The following is a 20774-nucleotide window of genomic DNA, read 5'->3' on the forward strand; positions in this document are numbered from 1 at the left end:
CTTAGGCCTTTTTTAATATTTACTAGCTGAATTATTCAATAAAAGGCTCCTTTTGCTTATGTAATTCGAATATTGATATATTGATTAAATTTGAGATTTGGATTGAACCATATACCTAACCATTTAATTAAAAATTAAGGTTTAATAATATTCAAATTGGATAATATGATTAGAAAATTTTTGATTAGCTTAAATACTGAGAAGTATATTAATTCTATTTTTACTAAGTCGAATTGAATTGCACTTTTCGAGTTGAATTTGTAGATTTGCTTTATAGCTTTTTTAAGAAATCTGTTAGAAGATCATATATGAGTGATGGAAAAGCCTTAATATTATTAAGTTCTACATAACGATATGATATATATGTGTGGACTCGATAGTGTTATATGCGAGCTAATCTCGATATAGTATAATGTAATATACAGTATGAGTACCTTTTCTAATACTCCCCTATACTGATATCGTATATCTGAAGCTATATAACTTATCGAAAACTATAAAGGGTTATATTATAAGTCGGGGCTATAATTGGTCTCAACCAAGCTAAGCGGTATAATCTGTATTGTATAAATATATGTGTAGTATTTTGATCACTTTTATTCAATGAATCTCGAGAATCACTAACAAATGTCTTAAAACTAATAAATTGATTTCAATGGATACCAGAAAGTGTTTTAAGATTATAACTATTAAAACCGCTATAAAATCAATAGATCAGATTTTATATACCGCTAGAAAACATTCTTGGATTAGTAAGTAATATGATTATGGAAGTATTTGATCGCTGATAATACCTCTTTCAGAAACCAATATCTTTAATCAATTTTTTAAAGAAAAACCTCTCCTTTAGGATTATCCAATACCTAGTGTAGACGCTTCTCTAAGGGCGTAGGGATTGTACTAATGGTATAATACCTATTGACCTATAAAGCCTGTACCTCTACAACTCTTTTCTTTTAGTAGAGAAGCTGGGATACAGTTTCCTATATAATCACCCTGATTATATAGGATCTCTTAATCCTTACTTTCCTTTACAAGGGTATAGAAGATGTTGTATACTTTTTCTATATGGTGGAATGCTAGGGTACTCCCTTATAGAATGTATTCTATAACTTTTTCTCTCTCTCTTAAATATATTCAAGAGGGAATACAAAACTGATAGTAATATCCTTAATCACTTTAATCTTACTGGTCTCTACTATAAGGAATGTAGGAGATGGTTCTATTATTTTCTATTTAAATATAATAATACGTGTTCTCCCATTACCGTAGTTATCCACTCCTTCTTCATATATAGTTTCGGATTGCTTCCGGTTCTCTTTGGAATCTCCGGCTTTTTACACTCAATACCTTCGGGTCCTTATAAACCCTCCGGCTTTCTATATATTCTCTTTCTTCCTTAATCACTAGTGTAGTTATTGTTGATATAGAAGATCAAAGTCGAAATTGTATAAAGATGGTAATCGAAAAGAAAGATAATCGATCTGTGCTTAATAATATATATTGATCTGTTAGAATAGAATATATTATATAAACTATAAATAAATAAAAGAAAATCAAAATCGAAAGGAGATAAAATTAAAAACTGAGATATCATAAAATAACGGAATTGGTAAATAAAATAAATTAAATACCATAAAAACTAATATTAAATAAAACAATAATTCAATAATTATTATATTTATCAGATTATAGATATAGATAATCAGAAAACTATTGAAGAAATAAAGAGGATAATGGGAAAATTTCTGAAATAAAGAAAATCTTTATTAAATCAGATAGATTTTCATAGCTTCCTCATAAACTATATTCAAAGTATTTTCAATTTCAAGGTTTTTTATAAATAACCTTTAATTATATAAAGTTTAATCGATTTGTAAGACACTATTGGTTACTTATACCACATTATTGCTATTGATGTAAAGCTTATAAGGATTGAGATGAAGAAAAGAATCGAAAGATAGGAAATCGAGGGAATTGTATTGTAACTAGGATTCTTAAATTATTGAAAAAAGATAAAAGTAGATGGTAGTTGTTTATTAGAGCTTTGTTGCTCTCTTCAACCCTATAGATTAAATCACTGTAATACCACGCACCTGAGTATTTCTTACAGTCTCCACCATGATAGCACCGTATACTTTACAACACCACACAGAATGCCAGAATCTTACAACAGCACCGAAGCCAGATTCATTTGCTGAGCGGAGCTGCGTTCCCCCAATTGCTTAATTGTATTAGGCTAAATATCATTTGGATATCTTTAGGATTGAATTATATTTACAAAGACGATAATCTTTGGATTTGACGGAATAACTACTATCTATTGCAGCTTTAATCAAGTAACTCCAAAAGACTAATTCTAGCACCACACGAACCCGGGCTTATAACCTGTTAGAAGATTATATATGAGTTGGTGAAAAAGCCTTAATATTATTAAGTTCTATATAACGATATGATATATATATATGGACTTGACAATGTCACATACGGGCTAATCCCGATATAGCATAGTGTGATATGCGGTATGAGCACCTTTTCTAACAAAATCTAATATTCTTTTTTTATAAAAATAAGTTTGTAATTAAAGCAATATTGTTAATATAGAAAAGAAATTTAATCGATTTTGAAAAGAATAATTCTCTAATATATATTAGAAAAAGGATTGGAGAAATTAAACTACCTTATGATATTCCGATCGAAATAGGCTTAAAGGATTCGATTTGATTATTGAAAGAAAGTTTTAGCTATTTTTATTATAGAAAAGAGGCTATTTAGAAGATAAGATTCGTTAACAGTTTCAATTTCTTATAAATATCTAATAATCGATTTTTTGAAATATAATCGAAAGCTCCCTTTATATCCATAAATAAAACTGAAGTCTTTTTGTGGATTTGCTTATTTCTTTCAATTTCAGTGATTAAAAAAAGGACTATATCAATTACTGATTTCTTTTGTTAATTTTCAATTTGACTCTTATATAATAAATTAATAGTTTCTGTTAAATAGCCTAATCTTTAAGCTAAAATCTTTTTGCTAATTTTTTCAAGGTAATTTAAAAGTATAATAACTCTATATACTTTTGAAACTGAATAATCGGATTTTAAAGGTTTTTTTAGAATCGCTTTAATGGCTTGTTTCCAGTATTGTAAATAGTATCCTAAATTGATTAGATTACTGAATAGATTAAAAAAAATCCATAGAATTGCTTTGTATACTTTTATAATGATTTCTTGAGTGATTCTATTTAAACCAAGAGTTTTTCCTTAGATTTTGGTTAAGCAAGTATTATTTAATTCGATTTGTAAAAGACTAGACCATTCCCATTTCTTGAATTACTTATATCCTTCCCATTATAGTTTTGAAGTAATAAGAGGAGGTAGGAATAGAATTAATCTAAAAACAAAGTATTTTTCTTTAAAAAGCTTTTTATTGAAATATCCAATATCCTTTAATCTTAATAATCCTTCATATAAACTATTGCTTTGAATATTGTTTGTATATCCTCTTTTTCTAGGAATTTATTTCAATAATTCTTTTTAGTTATTTTAATAACCTAAAAATACTTGTTTCTAGTAATTCGATATTCTTCTTTAAGACTTGAATTTTCCAGATCCAATTCAATTGATTATTTTATTCTTTTTAGCTCTTTTCAAAAATCTATTAATTCGGGGGTTCATTATGGCTTTACTTTTTTAGTTGACAAAACTTTAAATATGGAATTTTCAATAGCTTTTTGGATAATTCTTGTAAGTTTACTTACTACTTGATTTAGATTAGAATAATTATTTCTTTTTTTTAAATTGTTTAGCAAATCCTTTTAGATGAGATTATTAATACCAGAATAAAGAGAATAGGGGAATATAATGATTTTGATTTTAATATCAATTCGAATTTATTTCAATTAACTAGCTTTGTATTGTATCTAGCTAGTAATGTTGTGTTAAGGGGGCTTGTTTTTTTTCCTTTTAGCTTGAATAATATTTCTGTATAATCGAATCCTGTATTTGAAAGTGTTTACCAATTTTAGATTTGAGAGACGATTCCTTTTGAGGCTAATATAAGGTTAATGATATTTGAATTGAGGAGATTAGTATAATAAAAGGTATTGAAACCAGGCTTGTTAAGAAAAATAAGATTCTGGTTTTCAAATTATTTGGTTAATTAATCAGCATTTCCACTCTTCTCCGAAAAAGAATCCCATTATGAATAATGAGAATTGAAGTTGTTTAGGAGAATGGTTTCTTATATAATTATTGAATTGTATAAGCATCTTTCAATTGTAAAGCTCTTTTTTTTAGCTTAATCAGCTTTATTATAAATATTAATTATTTGAAAGATTTTATTTCTATTTCAATAATCGAAAATCTAAATATCAGAATCTTTTGGAAAATCAAGAAAAAGGTTGATTATAAATTGAAGGGTTTTTGAGGTGTATAATAATGTTTGTGATCAGTATTTGGAATCAAATCTTGGAAGTGTTTGTATGAAATTAGAGTATATAATCAATCTTGCATTTGAATAATTATTTCCATTTTTAATAATTCAAGGTTCTTGAATAATAATAAGATTGATATTGAGTTCTATTACAAGCTATAAAACATTCTTTATAGCTTATAAACTCCAATTAAGATTTATTTGAATAATTCGAATATTGATATGATTTATTAATGAGTATTGTTCGATTTTTGTTGAATAGTCTGGTAGGTTTTGTATGTTTTTGAATTTGCTGTATGGTTCCCTTGGCAGTTCGAGTATTTCGCTGTTAAGTATTAATAGAACTTTTCTCTAATATTACATACCATACACAAATGTACTAATGTGATATGCTTGCCTCCATATAAATCACAAGAAGGGTTTCTTCTATAATAAACATCTTAGTATCCAAACTCTTGATATTTTTAGTATTGTATAATTAATTTCGATTTATAAAAGTTTTCTACTCTTATATTACTTCCAGCAATATATAGTCGCTTTCGAATAACTAATTCTGCTTCTGATTTTGTGGTAAAAGCAATAACTATAGCTCCCTCTCGTTGATAAGCTCTTTTGGAAGCTGGTGTAAGCCAGAAGGGGGTTCCGATTGATTTGAAATCTAGATTAAAGGTTTTGATTTCCTCTAAAATAAGATTTATTTCTTTCAATCCTAAGAATTCTCTTATTGGGATTTTATGGATAATAACTTTATACCATTCTTGATCCTTTTGAATCCTCTCGAATTTAATAATATTATTTCAAATAGTTTTCTTTTCTAAAAGGAATTGTAATATAAAAGGATTATTTATTATAATAATAATATTGTTATTAAAGAATAAAGTAATTACTATAATAACTAGCCCTTTAATTTCACTCTTTTGAAAGGTTTTGTTTATTTTGTTTTAAATAATTAAGAAGAAAAAGGAAATAGAGTTTGGGATTTCTGATTTAATTAGGATTAAATATCTTTGAATGATTTCAATCTTTTTATTTATTGAAATAGGTTTAATAGCTTTTTCTTTATTGACTAGATTCCATTCTTTTTCTTTTACTATAATTACAAAAGTTGATTTAGTTTGGTATTGTAATAATTGGAATTGGATTTTTGACTAATATTTTAATTTAAGATTTGATTTTTTGTATAATTAATTTAAAATAAGTAATTTGGAATATGATAATATTAGAGGTTATAGTGAACTTTTCTTTTTCGATATATTCTCTAAAGATTTCTAGAAGATCTAATAGCTTCGATTACTTATTATATAATTGAGAAAAAATTGAGGCTAATATTATAAGATCTCTTGCTTTTAGAATTGCTTTTTTTAGTATAATTGCCTTGTTTTGTATTCTAGATTATTTGTTTTGATTGCTAAAAGGTATTGTAGGGTATCGTTTCTTATTCTGATTGAATATATAGATAGTATTAATTATATCTTGAGTAATAAAAAGATTACTAAATAAATTGAATTCTTCAATTTTTTTTTCAGAACTAATTAGCTGGTTGATTGATAGAATAGAGCTAGAGATTTCGAATTGAGGGTTTTCAGAAAGCAAAAAAGAATTTGAAGGTATTAGAGTATTTAGGATAATAATGGGATAAGTGTTTGGTATAATAAAGGCTTTAGAAAAAGCCTCTATTATAGCTATATTTTGAAATATTAATGGATTATTGTAATAATCTATATTGAGAGTTATATTCTTATTTTGAAGGTTTGAAGTGAAAATTTTATGCGAATTTTGGTGTGAGTTTTGTGTTTAGAGTGTTGACAATAGTATTATAACAATTATTAGTCAGAATCACTTGGGAGTAATTGCAATCAATTTGGTTTAATAATTATGATCTAAATCAATCACGAAAGAGTCGTATTTCGAAGAAAAAGTTTCCTTCGAAATTTGTTGTGTGTTTCAACGCTAATGAGATAAACCTCGAGAAAATCAAATTTTTAAAAAGAATGCTTTTTTATAAGAGAAAAATAATTATTAGAAGACAAATTATATAGAAAAGAATAATAATTTTAGTAATACATAAATTCATATTAAAAACATGGTTTAGGATTCATCTTCTTCATAATCTTACTATTCGTAAGAACTATAGTACTATGTATATATACGAAAAAGTCGATTCGCTTAAAACGAACTATCATTCTAGCTATCTAACTAACTGATATATTTTATAAAGATTTTTTTATGATATTATAATTACTAGGAATGAAGAGTGATATATTGAGATCAGATACAGCTCATTACATACGTCTGGGCCGGGGCCAGGGCTTGTTGATGAATATAAGTAATCTGTTCCATTTTAATCTGAGTGCTACAAAGCTCGAAAAACAAGAAGTTAGATTGAGTATGATTTTGTACCTCAGCTTGCGATCATGATGTTTAATCGATAGCTGAATGCATCGTATGAGGAGTGGCACTTGCAATCTTGTTTAGTTTCAGGGAGTATCATTCATAATGTTCTGAGCAAAGTGACCATTCTTTTTAAGCTGATTTGGTGAATAAACATGACTAAAAACATTTTCACGCTTTGACTGAGGTTTAGTGTATCAGAATGTGATTCCGTTCATCCACTCACCCCGTTGCGAGATATTTAACTGACAAAACCGGTTCCGAGTTATTGCTGATCAAAGGCACCAATTCGGCAAAAATGTGTGTTGGCAGAATACAATGTCAATATAATGACTTTATTAATTCCTCCTGACAATGATCTGGCTGTTCTATCTCCATATGCTCCTAAGAAGAAACCTTAGACGTTGACCTGACAAGGTTCTGCACAGAAGTGTATTATGAACTGTCCCTCGATCCGCAATTAACGCATTTGTTTCTCTCTTATTCCAAAAAGAAACTCTTTAACCTCTCTCCCGAGTATTTCAACGCCTCACCATTCATAATACCATGCACGTAAGCCTCTCCGATTAATTCTCGATTTTCACCATTACTTTCCCTCACTGGTCTCAAAACCATCGGTACCTTTGACCCAGCTATGACCCAAATTTCGCCCCCACTGTCGGTATCCAATGTTTGCGCAGCAATACCCCAATATCCCTTTTCCGTCCTGAACATTTTTCTTCCCGCATACGCAATCCTGAAAGACTCGTAAAAATCCCCGTAATCTTTGTCAAGCTTCGCCTTTTCTGGATCAGTGAAATCTTCATTGGCTGCTATCTTAATGAGTTTCTCAAGATCCTCCCAGGTGGGAATCAGAGATCTGTTTAATCTATGTTTAGACAAGTCGTTGATCAGTTTTTTGATTTTTTCGTATGCTTTTTGTAGCTTGGGTAGGACGGGGGTCTGCCTTGAAAGTGCGTAGTTATAAGCAATTCTCAGCTCAGATACACGTACTGTGATAAAATATCGGAAAGCGTTTCGTGCATTCTCTTTTGCCGGTAACCGTTGGAATGTATCTTTGATGAGGGTCCGCCAGAATCCTTCGAAATATGTCTCCGTCTCATCGTCAACATGAGGATATTTTGAACTTGGATAATTTGCCAAGAGTTCCAGCACCGTGTCAAATCCGAAATCGTTACCCATGATTTCTGCTTGATTAGCTGCGCACTCGGAGATAACATCAACTCTATAGCCTGTGATTGGAAGAAGATGACGTGATTCTAAAGGTAGAAGAACTGGAACTTCAAATGGAATCCCTCGAGCTGCATTCCATCTCTCACTTCCCGGTTGTGGTCTAGGATTTCCAGCCAAAGGTTGAGGATTAGATGACGAGTTAAAATCGGGTACCCAAGAAGGAAGATTTCCAATGGCCCGGACCGAGTTGGGATTTTGAGTTGTCAAGCTGTAGTCTTCCACTAAAGAAAGAATGTTCAAATCTTTGGTTTCAAAAATCACTTCAAGCGCTGCTCTCGTATACACGCTTGCTACTGTTGGATCTCGTTGATAATCGGGGGTCATGTCCAATGGTATCGTTTTTCCTCCTTTTTCCCAAATGCCTCTGATTGCATAGATCTTATCTTTTGGATTTGTTGCATCGAAAAATCTTGAATAATACAACAACTTTTCCAAATTTAAGACTCTCCCCATTTCTTCAGATCCAAGTGTAGCCATATCCCTCATACTTTGGAAGATTGACTGGTTGTTCAAAGTATTGTTCACATAAATAGTCCCTTCAATATCGTCCACAGTTTCAATCAACAACTCCATCAATAACGTTCCCAATCCTGTTTCTCTTAGTACTTTCGCACAAGCTGTTATGTTTTCCCATCCAATAATATCACTCCCACAAACCACAACAATATTTCTTGGCAGAAATGCTTCTTGAACAACCCATATGCGACTGAACCAAGTACGTTGTAAAAATGCTGCATATTCCAACCATTTCCAAGTTTCAACTTCTTCGATACCCAACTTTGAATATACATCCCAATCTTCAAGATCAGTAATACGTAAGCCAGTATACTTTTCCGAGGGTATTTTCGAGAGAAGATTTATGACTTCAATAGCATACGGCGAATGGAAATCTGAAACTCCAAGCCAGATAACTACCTGCGAGCATTTTGTGTAGATTTCTCCCATCATTCCAACTTGTATATTCCTCTCCTCGATGCTATCTTGATTAATGCATATGCCATCTATCCACATGAATTTCTCTCTCTTAAAATTCTCTTCCTTCCCATTCTTGCTGTTATCTTCACTATTGTCCTTACTGAATTCCTTCAGTGCCAATAATAAGCTTTCCGTAATTAAAAGGTTTTGACCATTGCAGAGGATAGAATGTTCGCGTTTATCATTGCTACGGTGGATTTCTTCTTCCGGACTGAGAGCATGGTATAGTGGGTCAGACCAAGTGTATGAGAGACAATCGTATGCAGGTGCGTTCTCGAGATTTACTTCATGTAGTGTTACTCTAACTGGTTCCTCAGAACCAGAATCCAGACTTAAAAGACGGATAAAGGGGGAAGGGAGAATAGAAGGGTATATTTTGCCGTCAGTAGATGGCATTGCGTAGTAAGGCGATCGTGAGAAAAATGAGTTTGGTGTGTGAGATTGATCAAGGATGTGATCAGAGGGACAGATTGGGAGATAGTTTATATGAATAAAAGCTGGTGACAAAACTATAAAGGATCTGATGCACTAAGCGGTGTAGAAGCCAAAGGATGCATCCAAAATGGGGGCGCTTGCTGACATGCAGAAAAATGGGATATTGTCTACCATGTGCCCCACAGCCAAGAAATGAAATTCTAATTATAATTAACGACAGGGTAAAACATGACTGACTTCATCCTCGTGATATCTGACAAGATCTGCTTGCCTTGGAGATCACAGTGGAACTCATAAATCCGGAAATGATTCTAGTTACATACAATCAATATTTTCCGTGGCACTCCACTCTGAATAAACTTTTGAAAAACGCTGCTTGAAACAAGCAATAAAGATACATAAATACAAAACCCAAATTGAGAGGCCAAGAAACCTAAATTATTCCGCCATGAACTCCTCAATGCCGATTCCTAGCCATCATTATTTCCATCATTAATCCAATTATTTGCTACAGTCAGGACATTGATTGAGATTAACCGATTTCAACTGGCTTTGACTCTCACACTTTGCTGCACTTCCTGCTGGAGGACAGATGTTCTTGTGAAGCTTTTGATTTCCCAGTTTTCCATCTGTGCTATGCGGTGTGCATTTGGTCTTGGTACTAGGGCATAGACGACCAGCTGCTGGACATTTTCTCAAGCACTGAGAAACAGCTTTACCCCCAGAACAAGACGAAATACTCACGCAGAGCTTACCATTTAAGCAGTCGTCATCTGTGGTACATTTGATAACTTTGGCAGATGCGGGAGCATTGCGAGATGCACCTTCGTTGATGGCTGGCAGACCGTCATTGAGACCCTGGAGAATGAAGTTTGCAATGGGAGAGGTCGTTAACGAAGCAAGGTAATCGGTGATATTGGTAGAGATCTTTCCGGTACCACCTGATGGGCCGACAAAGTTCATTGAATTTTGTGACGTTGATGAATACCCAGTTGAATCCTGAACGCATAGACTAGAGTTCTTCCAGATGGCGTCGGCTGCATATTGCCAGAGATTTGTATAATTATACACAGTTTGTGGTGTATAGTAAATCCTACAATCTGCGGCTTCGTAGGCGAATTGTAATGGAATCTCTTCATCTTTACGTACTTGATCACGTAGGTTTATATCCGCAAAGTAGACAAACACGCTGAGTTGTTCAGTTCTATTCGGAAGAAACGTTGCATCGATTGAGCTTTGGTTTTGCAAAAGTTTCTGAGTGAAATCGATATTGGCGTCAAGAGTGAAAGTGTCGTAGTCACGTGCGCCACGAGATCCAGCAGGAGCCTGCATTGGTCCTGTTGTTGGTGTGCCTCCTACTACAACAACTCGAACTCCAGCTTCGTGGCGAAACATCTCGATCAAAAGAGCACAAGAAGAGTGACATATACCGTCAGATAGCTATGGCTATTAGAGTACGAAAACTAAGTGATGCAGAAAGGTGACTTACAATGATTATATCCTCTGCTGCAAATGGTGGCTTAGCCCCTGATGGTGCCGGATTTGCATCATAGCCGTACACTGAAAAAGCGTCATCGCTGACATCTAGACCAGCACCAGATGCATCGAAGATAGGATTAGACAGATTGTATCGTGCCTATTGATATTAATTAGATGCAAACCTAAGATATCAAGTAATAGTAAACGAGAATGAAGAAAACCTACAATGTTCGTGAAGTTATCACCATTGTATTGATTGGGTCCGAAAAACTCCTGCCAATTTGTGAAGTTGTGATTCGTATCCGCATTAATCCGATTAGTGATAACCCATTCATCAGCCGCTAAGACATACTTTGTCTCATCGTTTTCGGCTAGATCATCCCAGTATGGAGTCAGAGTCTTGCCAAGAACATCGGCAGAAGCATGGGCTCGCATACGGGATCCAGCAAAGGGATCGATATTCGGGAACAATTGTTTGAATGTATCGATTGCAAGTAAAGATTGTCCGCCATAATTCTGTTGAAGATCAATAACAACCTTCGTTAGGCCGGCTGCCTGTGTTTGATTAATGAACCGAGAAATCGTTTGTTGGAAACTAAAGACAGCATCTCCATCGACATCAAAGCTTGGAATGCTTAAAACAGAAACAGAAGTAGAGTTGAGAAAGTATCCTGTTTGTCTATTAGAAACCGTATAGTCAAGTCATTCATATAATAATGTGTTGCAAAATTTTCCAATAACATACCGGAAACAACTCCATCCCCATAAGTTCCAAGGTCTTCTTGTGCAACGTCAGGAATATCTGGGTAAGCTGGACTATCCCACCCTGTCGGAGTTGGAGTAGCGGATATCGTCGAAGTGACTGCAGTAGATGAATCATCACTAAAACTATCTTCCGAATCGTTATTCGAATCATCGGTGTACGGATCATATGATGCAGGATAGAACCCTAAAACGAAAAAGTTATAAAAGTCTCCCCCAGTTTGAAGAGGGCCGGTGGGACCAGGAGTATCGTAGATAGCGAGATAATTCTCAGTCCAAGACGTCCCATTCTCCAAAAGGAAAGTAATGTTATCACCGGGATAGAATGTCGCGCCGCCACTGAAAGAATTGAAATACCCTTGGATATCTTGAGCTGCGCTAAGCATCAATTGATTCCAATCCGAATGATCTTCAAGAGTGCCGACTGAGTTTACGGATGCGAAATCCAAAAGATATGTAGTTGCATCTCTGCCATTAATTGATTTGATGGCTGAAGGCTGGAAAGTTGTAAAATAGTCACTGTCAAATAGATCGTCGGCTAGATAGACCTTTGGGATTTGTTGGCCATCTAATGATAGTGATACTAAGTCCCTTGGACTTGCAAAACTAAACGCAGATAAAGCTCCCGCTAGTATGTCGACATGCCCATCGTGGGCGGCGTATACTAGAGTCTGTAAAGCAGCCTCAAACTCGTATTGATTTGAAAATATCCCTTCGTCGATCGCGGTTTGAATTCGATTCAGGCCTGCTATTAGATCCACAGCTGGTTGTTGATAGCTTGGAGGTGGGCTTTTGAGATATTTCAATGTACTCTGGAATTGAAGAGTATCATTATAGTATGAGATAAAACGAGAGGCGACAGCAGGATTGAATGGCACACTGGTGAGGCATTCAAATGCCAAAGTTGCATTGAATAAAACGGTATCTGTTATTCCATCAGTACAACAATCAAGGATCTTGCACTTTTCATTCATACCTTCGTTATTGACGATATCACCGCACGCAGTTGAAGCCGAGTTTCTAGCGCTTAGGGTCTGTGTCGTTCCAAGTGTAGGACTAGCATTCACATTCAAACTGAAATAAAGGAAAAGTAACACCTTAACACACTGAAAAGCCCGCATGATGCTTTAGCGAAAGTAATCAAAAAAAAAAAACAGCAAGGACCGTCGCAACCTTACGACCTTTGTCGATTGATATGTAGAGCTGATATATAAAGTTCATTGTTACAAAATAAGAGTGGAGATATATTCTGCGGCTGACAATGCAGGGCTGTGTTTTGAAGAGGATTAATCTTGCATATGGCTTCATTAAGCGTAATTAACTCTGTGTGGCGTGAGGAACGAAATCTCTTATGTGATTGGCACTATGGTCTATGCCCCCCCGGTTGTTGGCCAGCGACAAGGGGCAAGTATCCCACTTTGAATACAATGATTAAGCTTATCCACACTTCAAGGCTCTGTAGATGTCGTGGCAATCTATTTCGGAATTTTTATGTAAGCCCAAGACCCGTGTGAAGTACAATATCGGCTTGCGATACCAAAGGATGGGGTAGAACCGATATAATTGATGTGTGTAGAGCAGTAACCCAATGTTACACCCGGTCTCGGGTATTGCCACGATAAGTAAATTGAATACAACAGCCTTGTCAGCACTAAGGTACGTTTGTAGCAGAAGAAATTTGATAACCCTGCATTTTATCTGTTTGTCAGAACGAGCGTATATGATAGGAAGAGGTACGAACCTGACGTAAAAGAAGCCGGGTTATATAATGAATAACTTAGACGGATGTTGAGGAATTTGCTCTTCAGAGTCAAGTGACCGGAAAACGCTTGCTGAATTATGCGACCGTTTGATGATCGCGAAAGCGAACGACGGAAGGGAAGTCAATACAAAGCTATTCATTAGTCATTAAAAGCGGCTGTCATTTCACCAGGCGCCATAGGGCTAGAACAAATGTGGTCTTGCACAGTTTGTCTATTGATATGTGAAATTCCCCACAGAGTAAAAGGTGGACACTATCACAACCTAGAATAATCGCTACCAACCCAACAACATCCTTCGAACGAATTTATTCCTAACCATAAACCCTCCCTCCATCGAATGTTTGTAAAACGACAGAGGTCACTACTCGATCTGTTTCTTCTTCCCACTGTTCCTAGTGTAGGTCGTGATGGCATAATTGATTTGGAGAACCCCACGAAAAGTGCAGTACCTTAACCACCTAGTAGTAACCTCGAACATGTTCTTAAACTTTGCATGGCTCGAAGGATATGCGTCGACACGACTTCGTGTTAGATACCTACTACATACAGATGTCAAACTCTAAGTAAAACTTTGGAAGAAATATCTTTGTGATCTGTCGAAAGATTTGTCGTGAACTGGGCATTGGCATCTTTCGTGGTGTAAAGCAGAGCAGATAATTGTATGCCAACAATAATTGCTGAGTCATGTCCCCACTTGGTGGCTACCTTCCTTTTCGAGATATACTTTTTGTCTATCATATCTTATCAATTTGATATCAGGATTTCATCATCTATCCGGAAAAGCTCTGCAAGATTGCATCACTTAACTCATGGCTATCCAATTGCCATCTAATCCTCTTTGGAATAAATTGTTCATCCAATTTGACGCGTATCACCAGACAATTTGCATTCATCATTGGGTATATATTTGCTTGGAATCATGCACATAATTATCGACCTTTGACTGTTGCCTATGGTCCTTACGCGTTAAGGCTCATTCTACAATCAAATGAATCTTGGATGATATTGAAAGTCATGTTTTTTTTATCTTGCTTACGCACTTGACTACGACGACACACGTTGCATCTCTTTGATTTCCCATCTCTTTTTATTTGCGCTTACGCCAGCTATCGCATACATTCAAGTGAATTTGATCAGTTTAGTCGAGTCTTCTCTGACGAATTTTCATTCCCATCTTTAACATTGGCGTTGATCATTCGCGGCCGCAATGCCTTACTCCGATGATCCATTCAATTCGGAAAATAATCCGGGAAACAATTGGAACGAAGATGATAGTGATGAGCTCAGTCCAACCGACGGTTATTTCAATTCGAATCAAATGCCTCAAAATATGATGCCGGATCCCACGCTCTCACAAGAGGATAAATCAAAACCTCAAGACGCCAAGGGAGATTTTCCGAGAGACGATGATATTTCTTCAACTCTGCAGATGTCGTCGTACACCAATACGTCATCTCATGCAACTCAACATCCCCGACATTCTCAAATTTCGTCTAATTCCCTTCATGCTTCGTTGTATCACAGAGGAGTGAATTCCTTCCCTGAACATCAACCCTTCCTTGAACAACCACCCCCAGCTTATATAGCTTCCACAGCGTCTTCTCCTGTCTCGGTACAAGGACAGCATACTCCCACACACTACAATACTTTCTCACAACATCGCCTCGAAGGAGGTCTACCAAGAGAACCTCAGAGTATGGGAGGACCGGCAGGTAATCCGGAGATCGATGAAAGAACACCTCTTTGGCTTATCCGAACACCCAAAAAGATTTCCTTTCGACGAGAGATTATAACAAAAGCTCTTGGACTGGGACTAGCTCTAACCATTGTTGCCGTTATATTAAGTGCGATCTTTACAGGAAAATCAGTAAGTTTAACCTTCTAGCAAACCGAGACTATCTTACGCGCTACGTACATTCATTTACAGTTTTACAATTGTAGTTCTATTTCATCTATATATAATATCTAGTCTAAAGCTGATTAGTATACAAGAATCCAGGTTCAAACATGGGAGGAGGGCCTAGATTTCCCGACCCCATCCACGATGGTGGCTCACACTGTCAATATGTTTCCAGATCGGAGCAAGCCATATTCGAAATCACTGATGCAGCTGGAATTTCAGTAATACAAGAGTTCTACCAACAAGAGTCTCCTCATTATGGACCGGAGGTCAAAACAGCAGGAGAAGTTCGCATTCGAAATCTACCAAGCAATTCAAACGAAGGAAAAGCACATTTTACAGTTGAAGTTAAACTTAGCCACCCGGAATTGTCTGTGCTAAAAACTTTGAACGAGCTTGATGGGTCATTGAAAATCAGCACGCCGAGATTTGCCAACCTAGGCATACATGAAAACCCTTGTATCTCACTTGAAATTACGGCTTGGATACCAGAAGATGCGGAGATCTTCAAAGTGTTTTTTGACCTGGTAACTCTATCAATTCGAATCTTTGACGATGTCAATGTCAAAATTGTCACAGATGCCACATTAAAAACAATATCAGGCCATGTTAGGTTTCCAAGCGACTCAATTTCGTCAATCAGTCATGCTTCCTTCTCAACTAAAAATGAGCCAGAAACACACTTCAATTTCGATTCTCGTCACATTATCGTCCAAACTGTGTCAGGCAGAATTGAAGGCACATATCCCCTTTATGATCTTCTAAAAGTATCTTCCCAATCTGGAGCCATAGGAATCGAAGTGAAACCCAAGCCCGTTCTTGAGTCAGCACCCGCTCCCGCTACTTTGGATATCCGTACATCTTCGGGTAGAATCGAAGTATTGTCACCTGTCAAAGATCCAAAGGCCATTTATCTCCGAGAATACATCACAGGTGTAAAATCACTTTCTGGGGCCATTCAAGGCGATTTTTTTGTTGGATCTACGGGGACTTTCGACACCGCTTCTAGTAGGATTCAACTTATGGTGAGACCGGTTTTATTGGCAACTTCTGATGACGACGATGAAAGTCGAAATGAATTCTCTACTCATTCAGTGAGTGGGAATACACATATCACATTACTTAATCCTTTGTTTACTTCACCCTCCACCAACGGCAACGTTCTCAATGGTGCGATTGTATCCACACAGAATAGCCACGACTCTCCGTACACTTCCACCCTCATTGAATCATCGAGCTCCTCTTTCCAGGCGTACAAGAGTAAACTTCGCACTGTTCATTCGACACATAAAACCTCCTCTGGGCGTATCGAGGCATACTACCCCTTAGCTTGGATCGGCAACATTGAAGCGAAGACTATCTCCGGAAGAATAGAATTAGAAGGGAAGGGAATAGACATTGTCGAGAGGCATGATGGATGGGGCTACAAGAATATTAAAGCTAGGAAGGGAGTCGAGAGAGACGAGGATGGGAGTAGTGTGAAATTGGAGACGTTGAATGCGGCTATTGCATTAAGGATATCCGAGGCTTGATGAGAATGGAGCCACACTATTCATAACGATTTCCTGGGACTGATGATCTTGAGATTACGATTCACATTCGAATATATGGGATTCATTGGAACAATTTCGTATGTTGAACGAAGTGGTTGTTGCCGTTCAGACTGGATTTTTCCATTTTTTGTTTGGGTATAGCTTAATATATATCAGTGACGATCTTCTGTGCATCCAATTATGGCCAGTCTTTACACGCAAGAAACGCCTCTCCTGCTTCCAGCTGATGGTTTTTTTGTGATGATTTTTCTTAGTGTTTATTCTCAAGAATAGAGTTTTCCAGCAGAAGATGTGTGGTTATCATATCGCAAGTTTCCCAAAGTATCCTCCCGAGCATCTTATCCCCCATACCCCATATTTTCTTTTTTGCCCCCTCCCATTCTAATTAAGACACCACCGAGACACCCTTCTTGGACAACTTTGATTCTCCACTTTTCTACTATTCACGAAATTTCATTCGCACGGAACTTCGGTCACAAAAAGACGGTGAAATCGATCGCTGCTATACATGGTGGGACCCAATGAAGAAACCAAAGAGGATGAAAAAAGACCAATGGTCGTCCGCTGGCTCAGCTATTCCTTCATAAACAATTTTTCGTACCTAGCATGATAGTTACTTCTGTTGCCGCTATCGACTGCGTATATAGCGGCTGTCATTTGGACTCGGATTCAAATCCATGACCGTGGTAATGGAACTGCTGAAACCAAATTTCCCCCTGACCTAGAAACTTTCCAGAACGCTATTTTTTTCTAGCGCATGCGACCCTAATTTCCGTGGACATGAAGAAGTGACGGAATTTCCGGAAGCCAATTAACTAATGGACCTATTATTTCCTAGTGTAACTAAAGCCACATGGTACCCATAAGTATTGTGTGCTTTGCTCTGTATTTCCAGTGTAAGATTTTTATTATGTTTGGACTCTTTATTTCGTGTTCTCTTTTACAGGGAATGAAATTGCGTTTATAAATAACTTAGGTTGAGGCAATTTTCAATGTATATACTGACCGACTTTATAAACCAACTGGTTGATTCATTTATATAAGAATTAATGATTTATTCAGATGAGATGTTATTTCACACATCTGAAGTCACTTCTGGGTTCTACTCACATGTTTCGAGGCATTGAATATCAAGATAGGCAATCTTTGTACGAGTTACGACGTTAAGAAGATTTCTCAATTGAAGGTTCTCTCCATTCATTCTCCGTTCAACAACTTTGATGGATGAAAATTGCGTTCTCGATTTCGATTTCTCATTCCGTTTAGAATTTCCAATCCATAGATAGTACTTTGAGGAGCAAGACAACTGTACAATTTTCGAATTGATTTCGACCGGTTTAATCTTCAATCATCCATTTATTCAGATTTGAACAATTCTTACACATTTATCCATCAATCTATCAAAAGGTAACATACCCCTTTCTATACTCCGCCTTAGAAATCTTTCTTTTGATGCTCATGCAATCCAATAGTTTCCTCTTCACTCAAACCAAGAATCAAATATGGCTCCTCTTCCACACAATCAGTCGCATACTGAATGTGGTATTCGAAAGATTATCGCCACTGGAACCATCCCCGCCCCTAATGCTTATTGGCAACCAAACTTCACCGCATCAATAATCCCGATTAATTGTTGGTCTCACAACGACGAACATCAAAAAATCCCTCTATATACTGCTCTTGCAGCCGGCTGTATAGCAATCGAAGCGGATTGTTTCATTCCTTCCTACTACAGCTCCTCTCGCTTTCTCGGCTCATTATTCTCCTATTTCACGTCTTCGCCAAAAATTACAGCCTCCGAAAATGATCTCCTCGTAGGTCATGCAACTTCAGAGCTTGATCCTGCAAGAACACTCTCGAGTCTTTATTTAGACCCACTTCTAGAGATTTTGATACAACAGAACAAAGCTGCAGGAAATCCAGAAAAGAAAGTGGGAGTTTGGAATGAAAATCCACACCTATCGTTACATTTAACAATCGATTATAAAAGTATCTCCTCTGGGCACGATGGAATACCCATCCTCTATTCCCTTCTCGAACCTCTTCGAACTGCAGGTTTTCTTACCTATTATAACTCGACCACCGAAAAGCTATTTCCCGGTCCCATAACCATCGTCGGAACTGGCGATGCCGACTTCGAACTGATATGCGGCTATGAAAACATATATATCTTTAAAGATGCTCGATTTTTCGATTTCCTGTCTTCTCAAAATCCATCTAATTCACTATATGTGTCTGGTCACATTTCTAAATCAATTGGTCGATTTTCAAAATCCAAAGGGCCTACCAAGGCGCAAGTGAAAATCATAAGGAATGAATGTAGAGAAGTGAAAGAAAAAGGGTTAATACCTAGATATTGGGGAACTCCTGATAACGAGGAATGGTGGAGAATATTGGTTGAGAGTGGAGTTGAGGTATTGAACTGTGATGATCTTGATCGTGGGGGAGAGTGGTTGAGGGGCTGTAATATAAATGGAGTAGGAGTGGGAGCTTTATGGAAAGATGACATCAAAGAGAGTGATGTGGAAGGTTGGGAGGGGGGTTATTTGGAGGATGTATAGTTTCGTAAAATAAGGAGGAGTAAATAAATGAAATTAGTCGACTGCTTGAAAAAATTTAGTGGTACAACTTAGGATATTGAAATAATCAGTACATCTCAAGAATGCAATGGGTGAGAGGATATCATTATACTTACATAGTCATCGACTCTTAAAAGGATTGAGAAGTTGATTGTAGCTAATTTTTTCCCCTATTGTATCGAAAGTAGGTCAGATTTAAAGCCGTAGAATTGAATATCTGGAGGTTATTATCGACTATTAGTTCATTAAACAATATTCTAAAAAAGTATAATATTATTCATCAATTGAATCTCTTCTCCAAAAGAAAAATAATTGGAAGTGTATTAAAGGAGAGATGAATTGTACTCTTATTTCTAGCTAAATGGAAGGGATTTAAGATGCTAGAATTCGCTTATTATAACGCTAGAGTGTAGGGGAGGGAGGGAAAAGGAGGGGAGGGAACATGTCATCATACTCACACTGAACCTTTAAAAGCCCGCGACTTTTTGCGCATGGCGATTCCATCGTTAATGAAACATCTCCATTTCTGTCGAAGTCTGGGGTATTGCTTATAAGAAACAATAATGTTGTTACAATGATAGTGATGAATAAGAGTCACACGCTCCGATTGAGCTAGCCGGGCAGGCTTTGATAGTTTGTTGAAAGATCCCTTCCTATACAAGTTCTTGACCTATGCAATGAGAGCGACGCTCGAAGTTCTTTGATTTGATTTTGATTTTGATTTGATTTTATTAACGTCCATCTTCAGTCCAAGACTATATAGGACAGCTAGGCCCTAAGGGCCTAACGGGTAACTTTTTAATTTATAATATTAGCTATAATTTAATTGGGGAAGTGAAAACAAATGCTGGGGAAAAATGCCCGCTCATTATACACATTGCATATAATAAGAAAATTTTGAAATCAGGAAATTGTGAGGAGATCAAACCCTTCTCTTATTTCCTCAACTGCTTTTTCTTCATTCTCTTCTCCTCTTTCCTTTTCCATTACTATTCCTTCCTCTATTACTTCTTATTCAAGAGTCCTTGCTAGATGCCATGCCCTTGTAGCGATTTTGGTGATATTGATAAATTTGATAGTTAATTCGATATCTATCTTTGTATATAATAGGAATTGTATAGTGATTTTGGATAATGAGATTTTCTTAAAGATTTCTTTTCTTTCTGTTTTATATATAGGATAGCTGATAAGAAGGTGTTGTGATGCTTCAATGTTGCTGTATATACATTTGTTATTAGTGAGTTTGAAATGATGTAAGTAGGATTTGATA

General features: G+C 36.1%; 4 protein-coding genes across 4 annotated transcripts; 2 read left to right on the forward strand and 2 right to left on the reverse strand.

Annotated features, from left to right (window-relative positions):
• Nucleotides 1-7305: 7305 nt before the first annotated feature.
• On the reverse strand, nt 7306-9429 carry EAF02_011712 (uncharacterized protein; the record flags this gene model as incomplete). Its single annotated transcript, XM_038907759.1, has 1 exon — nt 7306-9429. The coding sequence occupies one exon, from the start codon at nt 9427-9429 to the stop codon at nt 7306-7308; it is 2124 nt and encodes a 707-aa protein (XP_038752576.1).
• Nucleotides 9430-9589: 160 nt separating this feature from the next.
• EAF02_011713 (uncharacterized protein) lies at nt 9590-13396 on the reverse strand. Its single transcript, XM_038907760.1, has 5 exons — nt 12686-13396; nt 11693-12634; nt 11173-11618; nt 10958-11104; nt 9590-10908 (listed from the first exon to the last, which is right to left on the reverse strand). The coding sequence occupies exons 1-5, from the start codon at nt 12828-12830 to the stop codon at nt 9970-9972; spliced, it is 2619 nt and encodes an 872-aa protein (XP_038752577.1). The 5' UTR covers nt 12831-13396; the 3' UTR covers nt 9590-9969.
• Nucleotides 13397-14679: 1283 nt separating this feature from the next.
• On the forward strand, nt 14680-16904 carry EAF02_011714 (uncharacterized protein; the record flags this gene model as incomplete). Its single annotated transcript, XM_038907761.1, has 2 exons — nt 14680-15339; nt 15465-16904. 2 exons carry the CDS (start codon nt 14680-14682, stop codon nt 16902-16904), a joined length of 2100 nt encoding a protein of 699 aa, XP_038752578.1.
• A 1523-nt stretch (nt 16905-18427) lies between these two features.
• On the forward strand, nt 18428-19486 carry EAF02_011715 (uncharacterized protein; the record flags this gene model as incomplete). Its single annotated transcript, XM_038907762.1, has 1 exon — nt 18428-19486. The coding sequence occupies one exon, from the start codon at nt 18428-18430 to the stop codon at nt 19484-19486; it is 1059 nt and encodes a 352-aa protein (XP_038752579.1).
• Between the last annotated feature and the right edge of the window lie 1288 nt (nt 19487-20774).

Source organism: Botrytis sinoallii (genome assembly GCF_014898435.1).
Source record: "Botrytis sinoallii strain Bc 23 chromosome Unknown BSIN_034, whole genome shotgun sequence".
Taxonomy (NCBI): Eukaryota; Fungi; Ascomycota; class Leotiomycetes; order Helotiales; family Sclerotiniaceae; genus Botrytis; species Botrytis sinoallii.